This window comes from Dipteris shenzhenensis, chromosome 24 (genome assembly GCF_047967505.1).
Source record: "Dipteris shenzhenensis isolate YYH24624 ecotype China chromosome 24, Dip_SZ_1.0, whole genome shotgun sequence".
Lineage (NCBI taxonomy): Eukaryota > Viridiplantae > Streptophyta > Polypodiopsida > Gleicheniales > Dipteridaceae > Dipteris > Dipteris shenzhenensis.
Genome location: NC_141619.1, coordinates 41,013,269 through 41,027,701, shown reverse-complemented (window position 1 = coordinate 41,027,701; position 14,433 = coordinate 41,013,269). Strand labels below are relative to the sequence as shown.

Below are 14,433 nucleotides of genomic sequence, written 5' to 3'. Positions count from 1 at the left end.
AGACAGCATTTTAGCACCTATAATTTTGAATCCACAGATCTGTCATATTACTCCAATGCATAGCTTAAACTTTAAGACCACATGTTTATATAAAGATTGAACATTCAAAATGAAGAAAGTTAAAACATAAAATCTAACACAAGTGAATCATTGATCAATGATGATTAATTGATATATAATGTATCATGTATGATGTGATATGTCACATATCTAATATACGAATGATCATGTCGAGTTCTTGACTAAAACTCAAAAATCATGAATAAAGACTCCTCTTCCTTTTCCTAAGAAAAGGATGGGGAGGCAAAATATTGATTAGTGATGGTATTGCCATCACTTTCAGACTCAGGCTCATGGATCTCTATCTCTTGCCCAGTTTTGCTCATCCTCATCCCTTGAGAATGCATCCTCTAGAGGTAGAGGTTTCTCTTGAATCTCTCCTCTCGAGGAGCTACCTTAACGTGCGTATCTTTGCTGAATAGTCTGAACCAGAGCATGTCCCCTAGCCCTGCGTCTACTTCGGGCTTGCGTAATTGCAGTGGACTCACTGCATGACCTCACACAAGATTGGGTCCTCGTCACTTGTCTGTCCACCGTGATCGGCTCTGATATAGGGAAGCATATAATGCCGACTCTTTGCCAGTGGCAATAGCATAAGCAGGTGCTTTGAGATTTCCACATGCAGATCCCAAGAAAGAGTCAAGACTTACATGATATACGTCAATGAGTATTATTTAGAAATCGGCACTTGCAAATCAACTCAAAAAGAGACATCAAGCATGTGCCATGTCATATAACACTTACTTGCATGGGAGCCGTTAAATCCTTTAACTTTTGCACTTGCCTCCCATTTGCACAACAATATTGCAGCTTCTCACATTGCTTTGTACTGAGTCTATTGTGTGGATCAATCCATACAAAATACAATGGTTTCAAGGAAAAGGGGGCTGAGTGGACTGTGGAGGAAGGTTGAAGTTAGAGGGACTGAAGGAAGCAACTGAAGGAAGAGGGGGCTGTGTGGATTCTAGAGGGGGCTGAAATAGGAATGCAAAGCTGGCTGTGCACTGTGTTGAAGAGGCCTGAACTGAGAAGGGGATGCAAAGAAGGGGGGGTGTTGGTAGAAGGAAAGGGGCTGAGGATAAAGAGTGGGGGATGGGGAGACCGGATCCTCAAAAAGTTGGCCTTGGGAGTGGAGCGGTGAAGAAAGGGAGTGGATTGCTTTTGGGAATGGCGAGCCTTGGGAGAGGATAGGAGAGGAGAGCCTAGGGAGAGGAGATGCAAACAGGAAGCTGCAGAAAAGCAGCAAAAAAAATAAATGGTGAGCCTTAAAATCTGCATGGTTGTATGGGGTCATGCGGCACGCATGCTGTATGGTACATAACTAAGGTTCTAGGTTTACTTCTAGCTTGACAGAAGAGGGAAGAAGAAATATGGTAGGTTAGGTGGTGAGTGTGGTAGCTAATCTGTGAAGTTTCCAAGTTTAGGTGATGTAACAATCCTTCCCCCTTGCGTTTTTTGCTCTATAACTCCAATAGCAGTTACACTGGATCTATCTTGAACCTTTACGATCCTAGCTTGCCACATTGACACCGGTACTTTGGTTGTTCTTAGTGCGGCTCCTGTAGTCGACCCATGCCTTTAGCTCGATCAAACATGATCTGCTCTCAATGCCTATCCTAGTGTATCTTTGTGGTAATTCTCATTCTTTTATAGGGTGTCTTCTTTGCATTGGTCAAAGTGCTCCCATCTAACATCCAATAAGTGTTGGTCAACTTGTGCTATATTAGCATTAGTGCTTCTTTTGCTGGCCACCTTGTTGCAATTTTTGGCATAAGGCGCTGCCTTCTTGCAATTGTTGGCATAGGGCCTTGCCTTTTGCAGTTAAAGATTTTTCACTTTTTCATTTTCTTGACATCATTACTGTCAAAAGAACTTGAAGTGTTATTATTGGGTTTGCCAATCTTGCTCTGCCTTTTCCTTTTTCCATGTTGTTCCCTGTTGCCCTTTGATTGAGCTTTGAAGGGTTCTCCCCACCCTTAATCTCATCATTCTCACCATTGTATATCTTCAGGCTAGCTCCTCCTGAAATGTGTTCCCCCACACTCTCCAGTAGTGTGATTGGAACGTTTCATTGCCCTATCATAAGAGCGGTTGATTACTCAAAGGATATTTGCTAAGCGCCATCAATGCAAGAGCTTTTGTATCAAACTGCTTATCAACAGCAAGAAGTTCGTCTTTGAAACCTTCAACTTTGTTAAGAAGTCCTCTGGCCTCATCTTCTCCTGTCTACATTGACATCAGCTGATTCCAACTTTTTATGATTCTTGTTGGGTAATTGTCTCATATCGATCCTTCAAGGTTGTCCAAGCTGTCGGAATTGAAAAGTCATTGTCCCACCTAGCCCCATATGATGAGGAGCAGAGGGACATGACACCCGTGTAGGATTGGGAGGAATGAGACACTGCCATGTAGGCGCAAAGTATGTCTGCCACACAAGCAGATCAAAGTGGAGGATACCCACACAAGCAGATCGAAGTGGAGGATACCTATGTGATTATCAGTCTCTTGAGACATAATATAAAAAACTATTTTTTTTTGCCCAAAAAAGAACTGGAGGATACCTATGTGGGCTGATATGGTCAGCACCAAGGATGACATATGAGCAGCATATTGATATGTTTACATGGCTGTCTATAGAAGGAGTATTGAGCAGCTCAGGGCTGTCACTGACTGCAACATGGGAAGCATAGTTTGGATCATGGGCTACATGGAGGGCTAGTGGATGACATATGAGCAGCATATTGATATGTTTACATGGCTGTCTATTGGGCAGCATGAAGGAGTGTGTAGCAGCTTAGGGCTGTCACCTTGTAATTAGAAAGACTGCAACATGGGAAGCATAGTTTGGATCATGCGCTGCATGGAGGGCTAGCAGATCTACTGCAGGAGTGGCAGAGAGATGGACAGATCATAGGGCAATGTAGGCAGAGACTAAAGGCCAACAATGGTGGCAATAAAAGGGCTTGGGACGGGGCAGAAATACCACATGGGTCTCCTGGTCGACGTAAGAACCTGGTTGGCCAGGGTAAAGGGGCTGGGTGGTGGGCCAGGACCTGGGGACAGGCTGAGCGTAGGGCTAGTGGCCTGGTCGATCCTGCTCTACAAGGGAGGAAGACTTGGTCCCCTTACTCAATAGGGGCACTAGCCCCTTGCCCTTGCCATTAATTCACTGCAGAGGTCACTGACACTTCACAAGGGAGCACATAGCTGAGCAGGTGCTATATTTAAGGCTTATAATGAGGTGTTTTGGCAGCAGGTCTGCTGCATTTTGGTGCAATATACATTGAGGTATTGTGCCGTCCTTTACTGCTGTTCACTGTCTAAGATCTGAGTGTCCTTTAGAGACTTTCTTGGTCATATGTCACATAGAAGATTATCTGTGTGCACAAGAAAGATTCTAGGTAGGACCACTCTTTCTAAATTTGTGAGATACCAAGGCAGTCCAAAACTGCCATACATCCTTCATTGAGCTTCAAAATTCCTTGGAGTAGGTAGGGGTCTTGGCCCTTGTATATAGAGCCTGCCACTCTCTGCATGTAGCCTACTAGTTACACATGTGGTAGTTACCTGTCTAGAAAGCCAGGAGGCTGCCTATGGCTGACTATAGGTTGGTTACCTACGCTGATCATGCACTCCATCATATGGCCAACCAGCTCACTTGTCGGCAGATCTAGGTCGTTAAGTAGCTGACCAACGGATTACCACTTGCCAACCAAATTGGCAGCTGGTCAGTTGAGCCCGTTGGGTTGGAGTTTGGGGATAATGACCAGCCAACTGGACACCCAGTTGAAGTATGAGGTGGAATGCCGGTTTCTCTGACACTCTTGTTATGCAACTCTTTTTTTATTAATTGAATTTAATTCAATTCTTTTTGGCCAGCTTGCTGATGGATTTGGGAGTGACAGCCTCCCCAATTGTAAGCCACGATGATGGCCTCCCCAATTATAAGCCATGATCATTGCCACAATGGACAATATAAATGGAACCCATTAGAAAATGATACTATAATCTTCTCATATATGTCATTTTATATTCCACGGGATTGAGAGTCCGAATTTTAGTGGGATTTCTTATGGCTAGCTGTGGTAGTACTTTGGAATACCACAACTCACTATTAGATTCGTGATCACTATGATAATCATCATTGGAAACACTTGCCATAACAATATGCGTGTTTAAACACAGTAGTTCCACAAGTAATGGCCAAATTTCTTATAAAAGTTCCATGAAATGGCTTTCTAAATGCATTCAAGATATTTTTCTTGTACCTTGAATCATAAGCAACAAATATACGTAAAATTTCCACCAAACTAGAACAAAATACACCTGCACAGAGAAGCAATATAAAAACGAATTCTTGAGATTGAAGTACAATTTTTTCAATTGGAATATTGACTCGCATCAAAATACGACGAAGCGAATAGGGACTGGTTGGACTGAAAACAGTCAGCTCACGCTGTAACATGCAACTACAAATTTTCGCTGAGTAAGATGTCTGTGACCTACAGGCCACTTCATTGACTTGTTATGCATACTTGGGACATTAAACTTCGTAGGTTCGCTGAGTAAGATGACTGTGACCTACAGGCCACTTCATTGACTTGTTATGCATACTTGGGACATTAAACTTCGTAGGTGCTTATGAGTCTGCAAGGTTGTCTAACCTCACCCCAAAACACATTTGCCAAGTTCGTTTGTCCCTCCCCCTCTTCGGTCCTCTCTCAATTCTTTCTTCATGCCACATGAATCATACACATTCACTTTCATCCAGCTACTGTCTTATAACAATTAAATATTAAAGACGGGAAGCTCTTCGTGATTCATGTTTATGTCATGCTGATTGCGACTAATAGACAGTAGAAATAAGAGTGGTCTTTTATTGAATATTTCTGTATGTTATAGGTATGAATACAGATGGGCTGATGGTGTACAGATCAAGAAACCTATAGAGGTCTCTGCTCCAAAGTATGTGGAGTACTTAATGGGATGGATAGAGGCTCAGCTGGACGACGAGTCAGTATTTCCACAAAGGCTCGGTACCTTCCTTACTATCTGACAATCTTTGTAGTACTCACTTGGGGAAACATGATAGTATGCAAGATAAAAGGCGCTAAACGTAGCTCAAAGAAGGCTAATTCTTGCCATCCCTTTGTGGCCTACTTCCCTGTTCTACTCCTTGTTTCTCTATGAATTCCTTCTTATGGTTTATTGCCTTGATCCTCTTGGTTTCCACAAATTGAAAACGCAGCAATGTTTACTATCTTGCAGGTGCACCATTTCCTCAAAACTTCAGGGATGTTGTTAAAACTATCTTCAAGAGATTATTTCGAGTTTATGCTCATATTTATCATTCACATTTCCAGAAGATTGTCAGCCTCAATGAAGAAGCACACCTTAACACATGCTTCAAACACTTCATCCTCTTCACCTATGTAAGTTTGGCTTTCAAACTTCAATTTATATGAAGTAAGGGACTCGTTTATGAGGATACAGGAAAACTGAGCAAGGAAAGCTGTAAGAAAACAAGCTCCGGTCTCCATTTCTGATGCTTTTAGTCATTGCTTGTGCAGGAGTTTGGATTGGTAGACAAGAAAGAGCTTGCGCCCCTGCAGGAGCTGATTGACTCCATCATGGTGTCATATCAAATCTAATTCAAGCATAACTGGTTCCGACTGATTCTGTTACACAATAAGTACTTCAAATGACAATTCTATTATACAAGAAGAATTCAAATAACACTCCCCTAAAATGCGTCTTGCCTCTGGATATGGCTTAGGCTTTGTAAAAATAAGTTGTGTATGGTCTTGCGGAATAAGTAGAGGCACCTTGCTTTGTGGTCCCAAGCCTTTGGTTTAAAGTTCAGGAGACAAAGTTTTAGAAACAGAGTAGGGATATGTATTCCAGGTATTCATCTATTCCGTGAAAACAATTTATGTAACCAGTTAAAAGCAGTCGTGTCTTCTTCTTTTTGATAGGCCTTGTCAAATGACTGGCTCTAAGTTTTAAATTTTTAGGGAGGTGCATAATATCTAAATGACCTTTTCCTGTGAAATTGAGAGGCAAGAAACATAAAGTATGCTGCCAGTTTCAGTTGTTATCCTAAACATGATATATCTGTCCAAAAATGTTTGATCCCATTTATTATCGATGAAATATGCCTATCAGATCATCTTCCTGAAAATAAGAATGCACTCTGTGAATTATGGGATACCTTGAGGTTTTGGGTGGACTATTAGGGATATACTACCTTGCAACCTAGCTCTGGCTTAGGTAGATGACTTTTTTCTTTTGGATGAAAGCAGTCCAAGACTATAGAGACTTAACCTCTTCCATTGTAAATCGTTCTCAAGTCTTGGACTTATAGAGCTCCCGTTTTTGTTTGGTCTGTCTTGTTTAGTATGTTATTTTTGTGAAATAGAGTCGCAACTCGTCACTTAGGTGTTTTGTTTGTGCTTTTGGTTGTAAAAAGTAGTGTATCTTTACGTTTCCCTCATCCTCATTGCTATATTTCTTTCTTCTCATTGTTATCTTTAAGGATAATGAGCCTTACTAAAGCAAACATAGAAAGAAGTTTCTTTGTAGTAGAAAAAAGTTCAACAAAGAGCAAAATAGCTCCAAGCTGATGACGTGTGATAAAACCTACCTTTGATTGCTTAGGTCTTGGCCAGCCTGGATCATGGCAAACCTATGGTTAGTGTATAAACACAAAGTAACAATTATATGACCCTCTTCGAGATAGACCACGTGGGAATATTAAGCATTATGTACAAGGCATTCAAACTCAAAAGGTTAAAGAATTGATCCTTGCAAAATCAAGATGATGAATTCAAGAGATGCACATATTCTTAGTTGTCCACATATTTGGCATTATGTGCAGTTGTCACTTTTTAATTGGAATGAATAATTGGCAGTAGATTTTTTCCAAGCAATGTTTTGGTTTGCGTAAAATGGTATTCTTGTGTCAAGCAAGATGCCTAAATTTTTGTTGAACCATGGACAAGCTAGATGTTTTCATGGTGTGTTTTTTTTGTTTTTTTATTTCATATATGTAACCAACATCTCCTAAGAATAACAATTGATGAAAGCATTTGTAGCTTTGGTTTCTAAACTTTGCTTTACCACTTTCACTTTTTTGGTAATGCAACATTATAAATTACTTTGCACTATTGGATCCTAGCATTATCACATGATGTCAACATTTTTGCCCTCAATTGTTCCACTCCACATCTTTGCTATTGGCTTCCTAAGTTGCTTTGACCGACTCTAGCTAGGTGGATGTCTCTATTCTCCCTAAATGTGTTTTATGATGTGGTTTTTGCATTATTTTCATCATTTCCTTGATTGCATTAGTTGGGCAAAGGCACATTTTTCTTAAGGCTCGAGGGTCTCACAAGTTTAAATCAACTTTGTTTACCAAAATTGAAGTGCACCATCTCTGACCCCATCCTTAAAATACAAGGTGAAAATTTCAAGCAATCAATCTTCAGATATTCGGCAAACTTTTGTACTGCCCAAATCAATGTTTGAAATCCAACCCCTGTGGCATTGATCTTTGCAATAGAAGTTCTTAGTTCACACCTTTGGATGCGCCAATCAAAGTATTCTCAATCATTTTTGGTTCTTGCATTATGACTGCTACTATTACATATTGTACATAACCACTTGGATTTGTGCGTGTGGAGGAGAGCAACTTGCTCATTGACGGAGGTGCAGGAGGCACCGGTGGCTTGGTTGTCACAGTGTAGCTTTTGTTTTGCTGAGCGCTTTCTGTTTTGTTGATTGCCGTGCAGTGTGGGTTTTTTCATTTTGGCATGGCCTTTTGATTTCCATAAGAATAGCGGGCTTGTCCTTTTGGGTTTTGTTGGTGGATTTTGCTAATTGCAGTGTGGTGCGGATTCTGGTGTTTTGGCCTCACTTGTTTGTCATTGCTCCATTGGGTTTCTTTCATAGGCTTTGTGAACACATGTATGGTATGCATAAGAGCAATGATTAGCTTCCTATCCACAAGAGCAGTGATTGGCTTTCTTACCCTCCCCTTTTCATTGTGATCCTTCTCCTAAGCTTTTCCTTGATGGTTTTTAGCTCTTCAAATATTTCCTTGATGTCTTGCGTGTATCCCTTGTCCTAGGTTTTTTTTTTGGTTTTGGGCCCCTTGCATGCTCCCTATCTCTACTATGTGATCTTTTCTACAAGTGTGACATTATGGTCTCCTCCTCTATAGTTGCCAATTATTGATTGACCATGTACACGATCGTCATGATCTTTCTCAAGAACCTAAACGCAGACATGTTGATTCAAGTGAAAACTTTCTGCATATGGATGTTGAAAGTGAGAATCATGCGCCTCATGCTCGTATGCGATGGGACAAGCTTGTACCAAATTTGACCTTCAAGATTGCTTTGCATTCTATTGTTTCTCGTGTTCAAAGTACTTAGAGAATGCAATTATCATATTTTTTCCTAGGGAAGATGCCTTCAACAGATGATGTTGCAAAATGGATAAAAGCTCTCTTATAGAGACATGCAGTTGAGGACATGTATTTTGCTACACCGAGGGTTTGATGAATTGATCCTTACTGAGCCTCAAAATTGGAATGTATTACTTGAGGCATCTCCTACCAAAGATTATTAGGATCTCATATGCCATAGATGCCAAGTGTGGGTGGAGATGGTCAATCTCCTTGAATATATGCAAAAGGATCTCCCTTTCATTGCAGCATCACGGCAAAGTGGTTTATCCATCCTTGTCTGACAGAGTTGGAACAGATTTTGCATTTTATGGGACATAGATAAGCCTACTATTGCTATAGAGGTTGAAAACGTAAACATGGGTGGCAAGTATTTTTAGCTTAAATAGGGATTTGCAAGAGCATGTAACAAATGTCAAAAGTTAGGCCATGTGTCTGCAAAGTTCTCTCTTTTGTTGCATCTGCCTCCTCCCGTGGCAGTGCTGCAATTTGATTTGCCTCCATTCAATGAAGTGACTATTGAGGTGTCTAACGAGAAGGGCAAAGGAGAAATCGCTAATGCATGTCACCTTTGGCCACCACTTGAGCAAATGCTCAATGTTAGAGACAATAGTAAAGAAAAGGGAAAATAAAAACTGCAACCAGGTAGGGTGCACAACCTTGAAAAACCAACTTCGACATCTATGAGGTCTCCAAATATCAAGAGCATGGGACAAGTGTGAAGTTTCATAGGGTCAATCTGCTACACTCCGTGATGTTATTGTAGTTGGTGCCCTATGGATTGACATCATTAAAGAGAAGCACAATATGGTTAGCACTCGTCAGCTTGAACATGATGTGCTTGATGTTTTTATTTTTTCTGTCATACAATATAATATTTTCCTCCATGTATATACCTCTTAAGTGCTTGTCTTCTATAGGGTCTCTATGACCCAAAAAAATAGAGGCTTTTTTGGCCTTATGTATATAAAACACAACCGCATGGAGTGTCTTTACAAGAGCATAATCAACACATGCTTGTAAGAAAGCATGGGCATTTTGCATACTACGGTATATATTATGTTGGTTTAGATGGATATTTTGGCACTTTGCTAATGTTAAACTGGATCTCAATTCGTGCCTATCTTTCAATCATCCTAGTGGGAAGATCGCTAGTAATGCAATGCCTGAAACATGAGTTTGTGTTTGTTTATGCCCCACAAAACTTTGCTCATAGAACACGTATGTGGTCGGAGATTGTAGCTTACCTATGACTTGAAAATGCTTTGCTTTGTGGGGATTTCAATAATGCTCCAAGTTTTGATGACAAAACAATGCATCAATTTGGCATGCTAACTATGGAACACACCTCTTGGCCTGCTATGCTGTCTGTCCTCCATGCTTCTGATATTTGGGTTCTATCAAACCCCCATGACAAAGGTTTTACATTTCATCACAATGCCCATTCTCAGTTTTGGGCCCAACTCGATAGGTGGTAATTGATCCATGATGAATTGCAAAATGAATTCACATCCTTTAACAAAATTTTTGGAGGTAAGAGGGTCTCCAATAGATGGATAAGAGACAAGATTCAAGCTTCACATGCTACCTAAGTTCCACCACATCAACACATATAATATTTAGGTCCCCCAAGCTCAATGGGATGAGCCCCACTTTAAGATACCATGTGGTTTGTACACAAGGAAATTTTCCCATGCCTCGAAGTTGTACCACATTGCACATGTAAAAAGACACTTTTTAGCTACATGTTACATAAAGCACTACAAGATATTTTGATGCTAATATATTAATGGTTGTATACACCACAATGGTTGCCTAAGATATGCCGCATTAGTAGATAAGCTTTAGAGGGATGAGCCTATGCACATGGAAAATTATTGCATTGTGAATGTTAAATATATTATAAATCATGTATTGGATGCTTATATGCTACCTTAATCATTGTACATACCACATACTTAATTAGCTTTACTCATTTCCATTGTAAATGGGAAGACAGCCCATGAACACCACTGTAGGACCAAAATTGTCGCATTCTTATTCGACTTTCTTAAATATGCACACCTTCCTGCACACCTACACACCGAACCCCGTGTGTGCACATAACGCATTTGTATGTGCATGTACATCATGATAAACGTGAATGGGCATATGTGCACACATGTACTTGGATGCATTTCCCGCTTGCCTCCCCACTCTTGTATGTGCATGCACAACATACATGTGTGCATGTATGCACCCCTCAAACCCCCAACCTGCAAAGAGTTTGAAGATTCAATGACAATTAAAAGATGAGATCACCCCTACTTGCACAAAGATGAGACAACCTATAAATTGGGAAATAAGCACTCCGTCCATGTTGAGCACTTTTAGAAATACTTGAGTTAATGTGAGGTATTCTTCTGATGTTCAAGGTGGCTGTTGCTATTTATCATAGCTATACCTAAATAAGGATCAATAATATCAATAATACTGCGACTTGCCTTTTGTACAATTACATTCACAAAAAATTTAGGAGTATATATTAATCTACCAAAAGAATACAGATCTTTACATGAAATCTTAAAATTTGAAATATTTTCTCATTTCACTAAGTTACCTTGCCCAACACATCACCATGGAAGAGTACCACCTCCCACACCACAAAGTTGAACTACATGCACTATCCATTCCTCTCTCCCGAGTTGCACTATACATCACACAAGTTCTACTAGATTTAAGATACACGCAATACAACATATTAACAGACCAAAGACAAAGAATTGAGTTGCTTAAGACAATTTCTTTTAAAGGACCTTTAGACAAATTGTCGAAAGCAATCAACTATACAGCTCAGTTTATTACATGGTTGTCAAAAATACACAGGATACTAATTAATTTCTAATCTGCTTCTTTGGTGGCTGGTTCCCATCGTGATAGTCTGCACACAAAGCAAAGTCAAGATTGTTATACAGGCCACACCCTGTGTTGCATTGCACCAATGCACATGTACAATGGACAAAACTTCAAAAGAACCTAAAGCTCTTTTAGCTCCAGGCCATATGTATGTTAAGAACCTTCATTGTAGAGCAAAGCTGGTGATGGTTGATAAGTTGACCCTGCAATATCAATAAAGCAAATATGAAGACGTACAATAAGTTCACGCAACTTGAAAGACATGATTACGTTTACAAGTTGCTGTTTGATTGAGCGAAGTATAGCTCACTCATGCATCCTACGAACAGACCGAAATGACAGTACCGATTCCTCAGTTGAAATGTTACACAGCACGATTAGTCAAGGTGCAATTTCTCAGAAAATAGCAGCAAAAGGTTTCACTTACTAGTGCTGCCACCTTCCAACATCTGTGAACGACCTCTGTTCCAACCCGGAAGGCTTCTCGCTGCATGACCTTCCCACTGGGCATCAAAATGAGCGGCTTCCTCTGCCCAAAATTAAAACCGGAGCACGGATTAGAAAATGGAGCATCGAGATAAACATATTGAAACAGAGATGTTGCGCACAACATACCTGGAGTTAAATTGTGGAGGGTCTCCAATGTTGTCTCTGGAGAAGTTGCATTTCGTTTTTTTGTAATTGCATGCACCTATATGACATCACAAGCATTTGTATACAGAAGTTTCAAAACTGAAACTCCTACAGGAAGAAAGGATAGCCTACTGGAAAAAAATATCAGAACTGTAAATCGTACTCCAAAAAAATGGCCTGGTATCAGCACTGAAATAATACATGAGAAGAGGATACTCTAGGGGATCAAGCCCCGTCTGACCTTTTCACGAAGTCCCCTTACTGTACTCCTGCTCTCTTTTCCAGATGAGTCTTTCTCAAAATGTTCCTCTTCCATCACCTGCGGCGCATGCACATCTTTTGAGTCTAGATCCTCAGAAAGAATCATACAAAGGAATGTTGATTATGAGTGAATGCTGTTACCCCATCTGGTGCTACTCTGCGGGATGAGGATGAAGTATAATAAGCTCCCCCCGATCCACCATACGTCATCGAAGAGCTTTGAAAGCTAAAACTTTGATAGCCATTATTCGGTTGGTAGCCGCTGTTGGACGGGCTCTGAAAAAGCTGGCCCTGGCGTGGTTGGTTTCTTGAATGGCGTGTTGTGCCCCCTATGCAACGAGATAATCACCAAGTAAAATTGTCATTCTGAGAAGCGCCCAAAGACATGAAACATCATAAATCACGGATTCCTATAAACGGCAGCTTCCATGATGATCGATTTGAACCTATTCAAAATACCTGACCCAACGTCATCGTCAGGATGTTCAACAATGGGCTGCTGCCTGTCTCTAGGGTTGCTTTCAGGAGTTTCTTCATGATCATCTGGAAGTTCTTCAATCACAGGACCCCTTCTGCCTTCCTGTACATAAGGCCAAACGCAGGGTTTGAGTGTGTAAAACCAAAACCATCTGCACAAATTCAAATGAGTACTAGTACACACCCAAAGACGCACAATAAGAAAGTCATTGTGTACAAGAGCTTCCCATCTAGCTTCATTTGCAAAATTATATGGAGCAACAAGGTTACAATTTGAGGTGGCTGGAAGGGTCTCTCATCGAGCAAGCCATCATCAGGGCGGCCGAAGAGGCCACCGCCCCCGAGACCCATGCCCGTGAAACCGCCGGGACCGAAGAGGCGTGCAGAGGACCCAAACATGCTACCGAAGGGGCGATTGAAGAAGGGATCGTCGAAAGGGTCACGAGAGAAGAAATCATCGAAGAAACCGGAGCTTCCGAAGATGCCCGAGTTTCCGAAGGGGTTGGGGAAATCAGGGAAACCTGCGGGGAAGCCAGGGGGGCGTCGGCGGCCATAGCCGGGGCGATCGCCCGGATGCATGCTGGATTCACAGGAAACAGAGCAGAGACAATGCCTTGAGAGAGATGAGCTTCAGAGGGCAAGTGTCGAAATGAAATTTAAAATGAGCTAGCCCGTGTCAAAATGGCCTTTTGGGAAAGAGAGAGAAAGTCTAGAGAGAGAGAGAGAGAGAGAGAGAGTGGCTTTTTCCGAAAGAGAGAGAATGGGAAAGAAAGGAAAGTGCCCGGCGAGTGGTCGCCACGAGCCATTCGTCGTCGAGCACCATAAAAGTCCCCGGTCTGCCATGATCTACTAGCAAGCCGTCAGATCAGGAATCGGAATCTCCCTCCGAATGACTCACCAGCCCACAATTAATTTAACTAGTCCACAATTAGGATCTTAGTTCATTTAGAGAACAATTTTACCTTGAGTTGGAGGCCTTTCACGTGGGGGAATGGTTGGGGTCAGAGTCGGCCTTTCCTTAGAACGAAAGTGCCCAGCCAATGGCTCGCGGCCGTCAATCTCCATTGTTCGGAAAGTCCTCCCCCAACCCATTCCCCTATACTTTCCGACCCGGAAATGGCCAACCATGAGCCATTCCCCCACATAGAGTGTCCCAGGGAGGCAGTTGGAATTTAAAAAAATTGTGTTCTGAGAGTTTGGGAGGTACTTGCCAGTCATAAGACCAGCCATATTCCTATTCTGAAAATGGCTTGATCAGAGGTTGAGATTTGATCTAAGATGACCTGGGACCTTTACGTTTAGGGAGGGTGAAAATGGCCTTTTCCAAAAGAGAGAGATGGGTGCAAGGCAGTAAACGTGTGTATGTGTTGGTCTTGAGTTCAAGTCCCAGGGGCAGCTGAGGATTTTATCTTGGTTACCCCGTATGGAGGCACCATTGGTACTTTCAATTTCAGTATGAGAAAAACAAGGTGAATGATGTAATCATTAAAGAGGCCTGCCTCAAGAGGTCATTGGCTACAAAAGAAACAGAGCCTAGAAGCTGTGCGTGGATGTGAAGGCTGAGTAGAAGTGTGAAGGGAAGAACAAGAGGCTGCCAAAGAGTTTGTAGAGTGTTTGAGCATGGGCAGTACTGGCAAAAG

The 14,433-nt window shown here is 41.6% G+C and overlaps 2 protein-coding genes across 2 annotated transcripts in view; one reads left to right on the top strand and one right to left on the bottom strand.

Moving 5' to 3' along the window:
• LOC147886603 (MOB kinase activator-like 1A) overlaps positions 1-6,077 on the top strand; it is a 34,284-nt gene extending 28,207 nt beyond the window's left edge. Inside the window, exons 5-7 of the mRNA XM_087395364.1 lie at positions 4,963-5,096; positions 5,329-5,492; positions 5,631-6,077. Coding sequence (XP_087251490.1) covers positions 4,963-5,096; positions 5,329-5,492; positions 5,631-5,711 — 379 coding nt within the window. The 3' untranslated portion in view covers positions 5,712-6,077. The remainder of the gene's footprint in view (positions 1-4,962; positions 5,097-5,328; positions 5,493-5,630) is intronic.
• Positions 6,078-11,300: 5,223 nt separating this feature from the next.
• On the bottom strand, positions 11,301-13,463 carry LOC147886602 (uncharacterized). The gene is made up of 8 exons (XM_087395676.1): positions 13,064-13,463; positions 12,776-12,896; positions 12,458-12,645; positions 12,297-12,374; positions 12,038-12,113; positions 11,850-11,951; positions 11,584-11,625; positions 11,301-11,447 (listed from the first exon to the last, which is right to left on the bottom strand). Exons 1-8 carry the CDS (start codon positions 13,370-13,372, stop codon positions 11,401-11,403), a joined length of 963 nt encoding a protein of 320 aa, XP_087251802.1. The 5' UTR covers positions 13,373-13,463; the 3' UTR covers positions 11,301-11,400.
• Between the last annotated feature and the right edge of the window lie 970 nt (positions 13,464-14,433).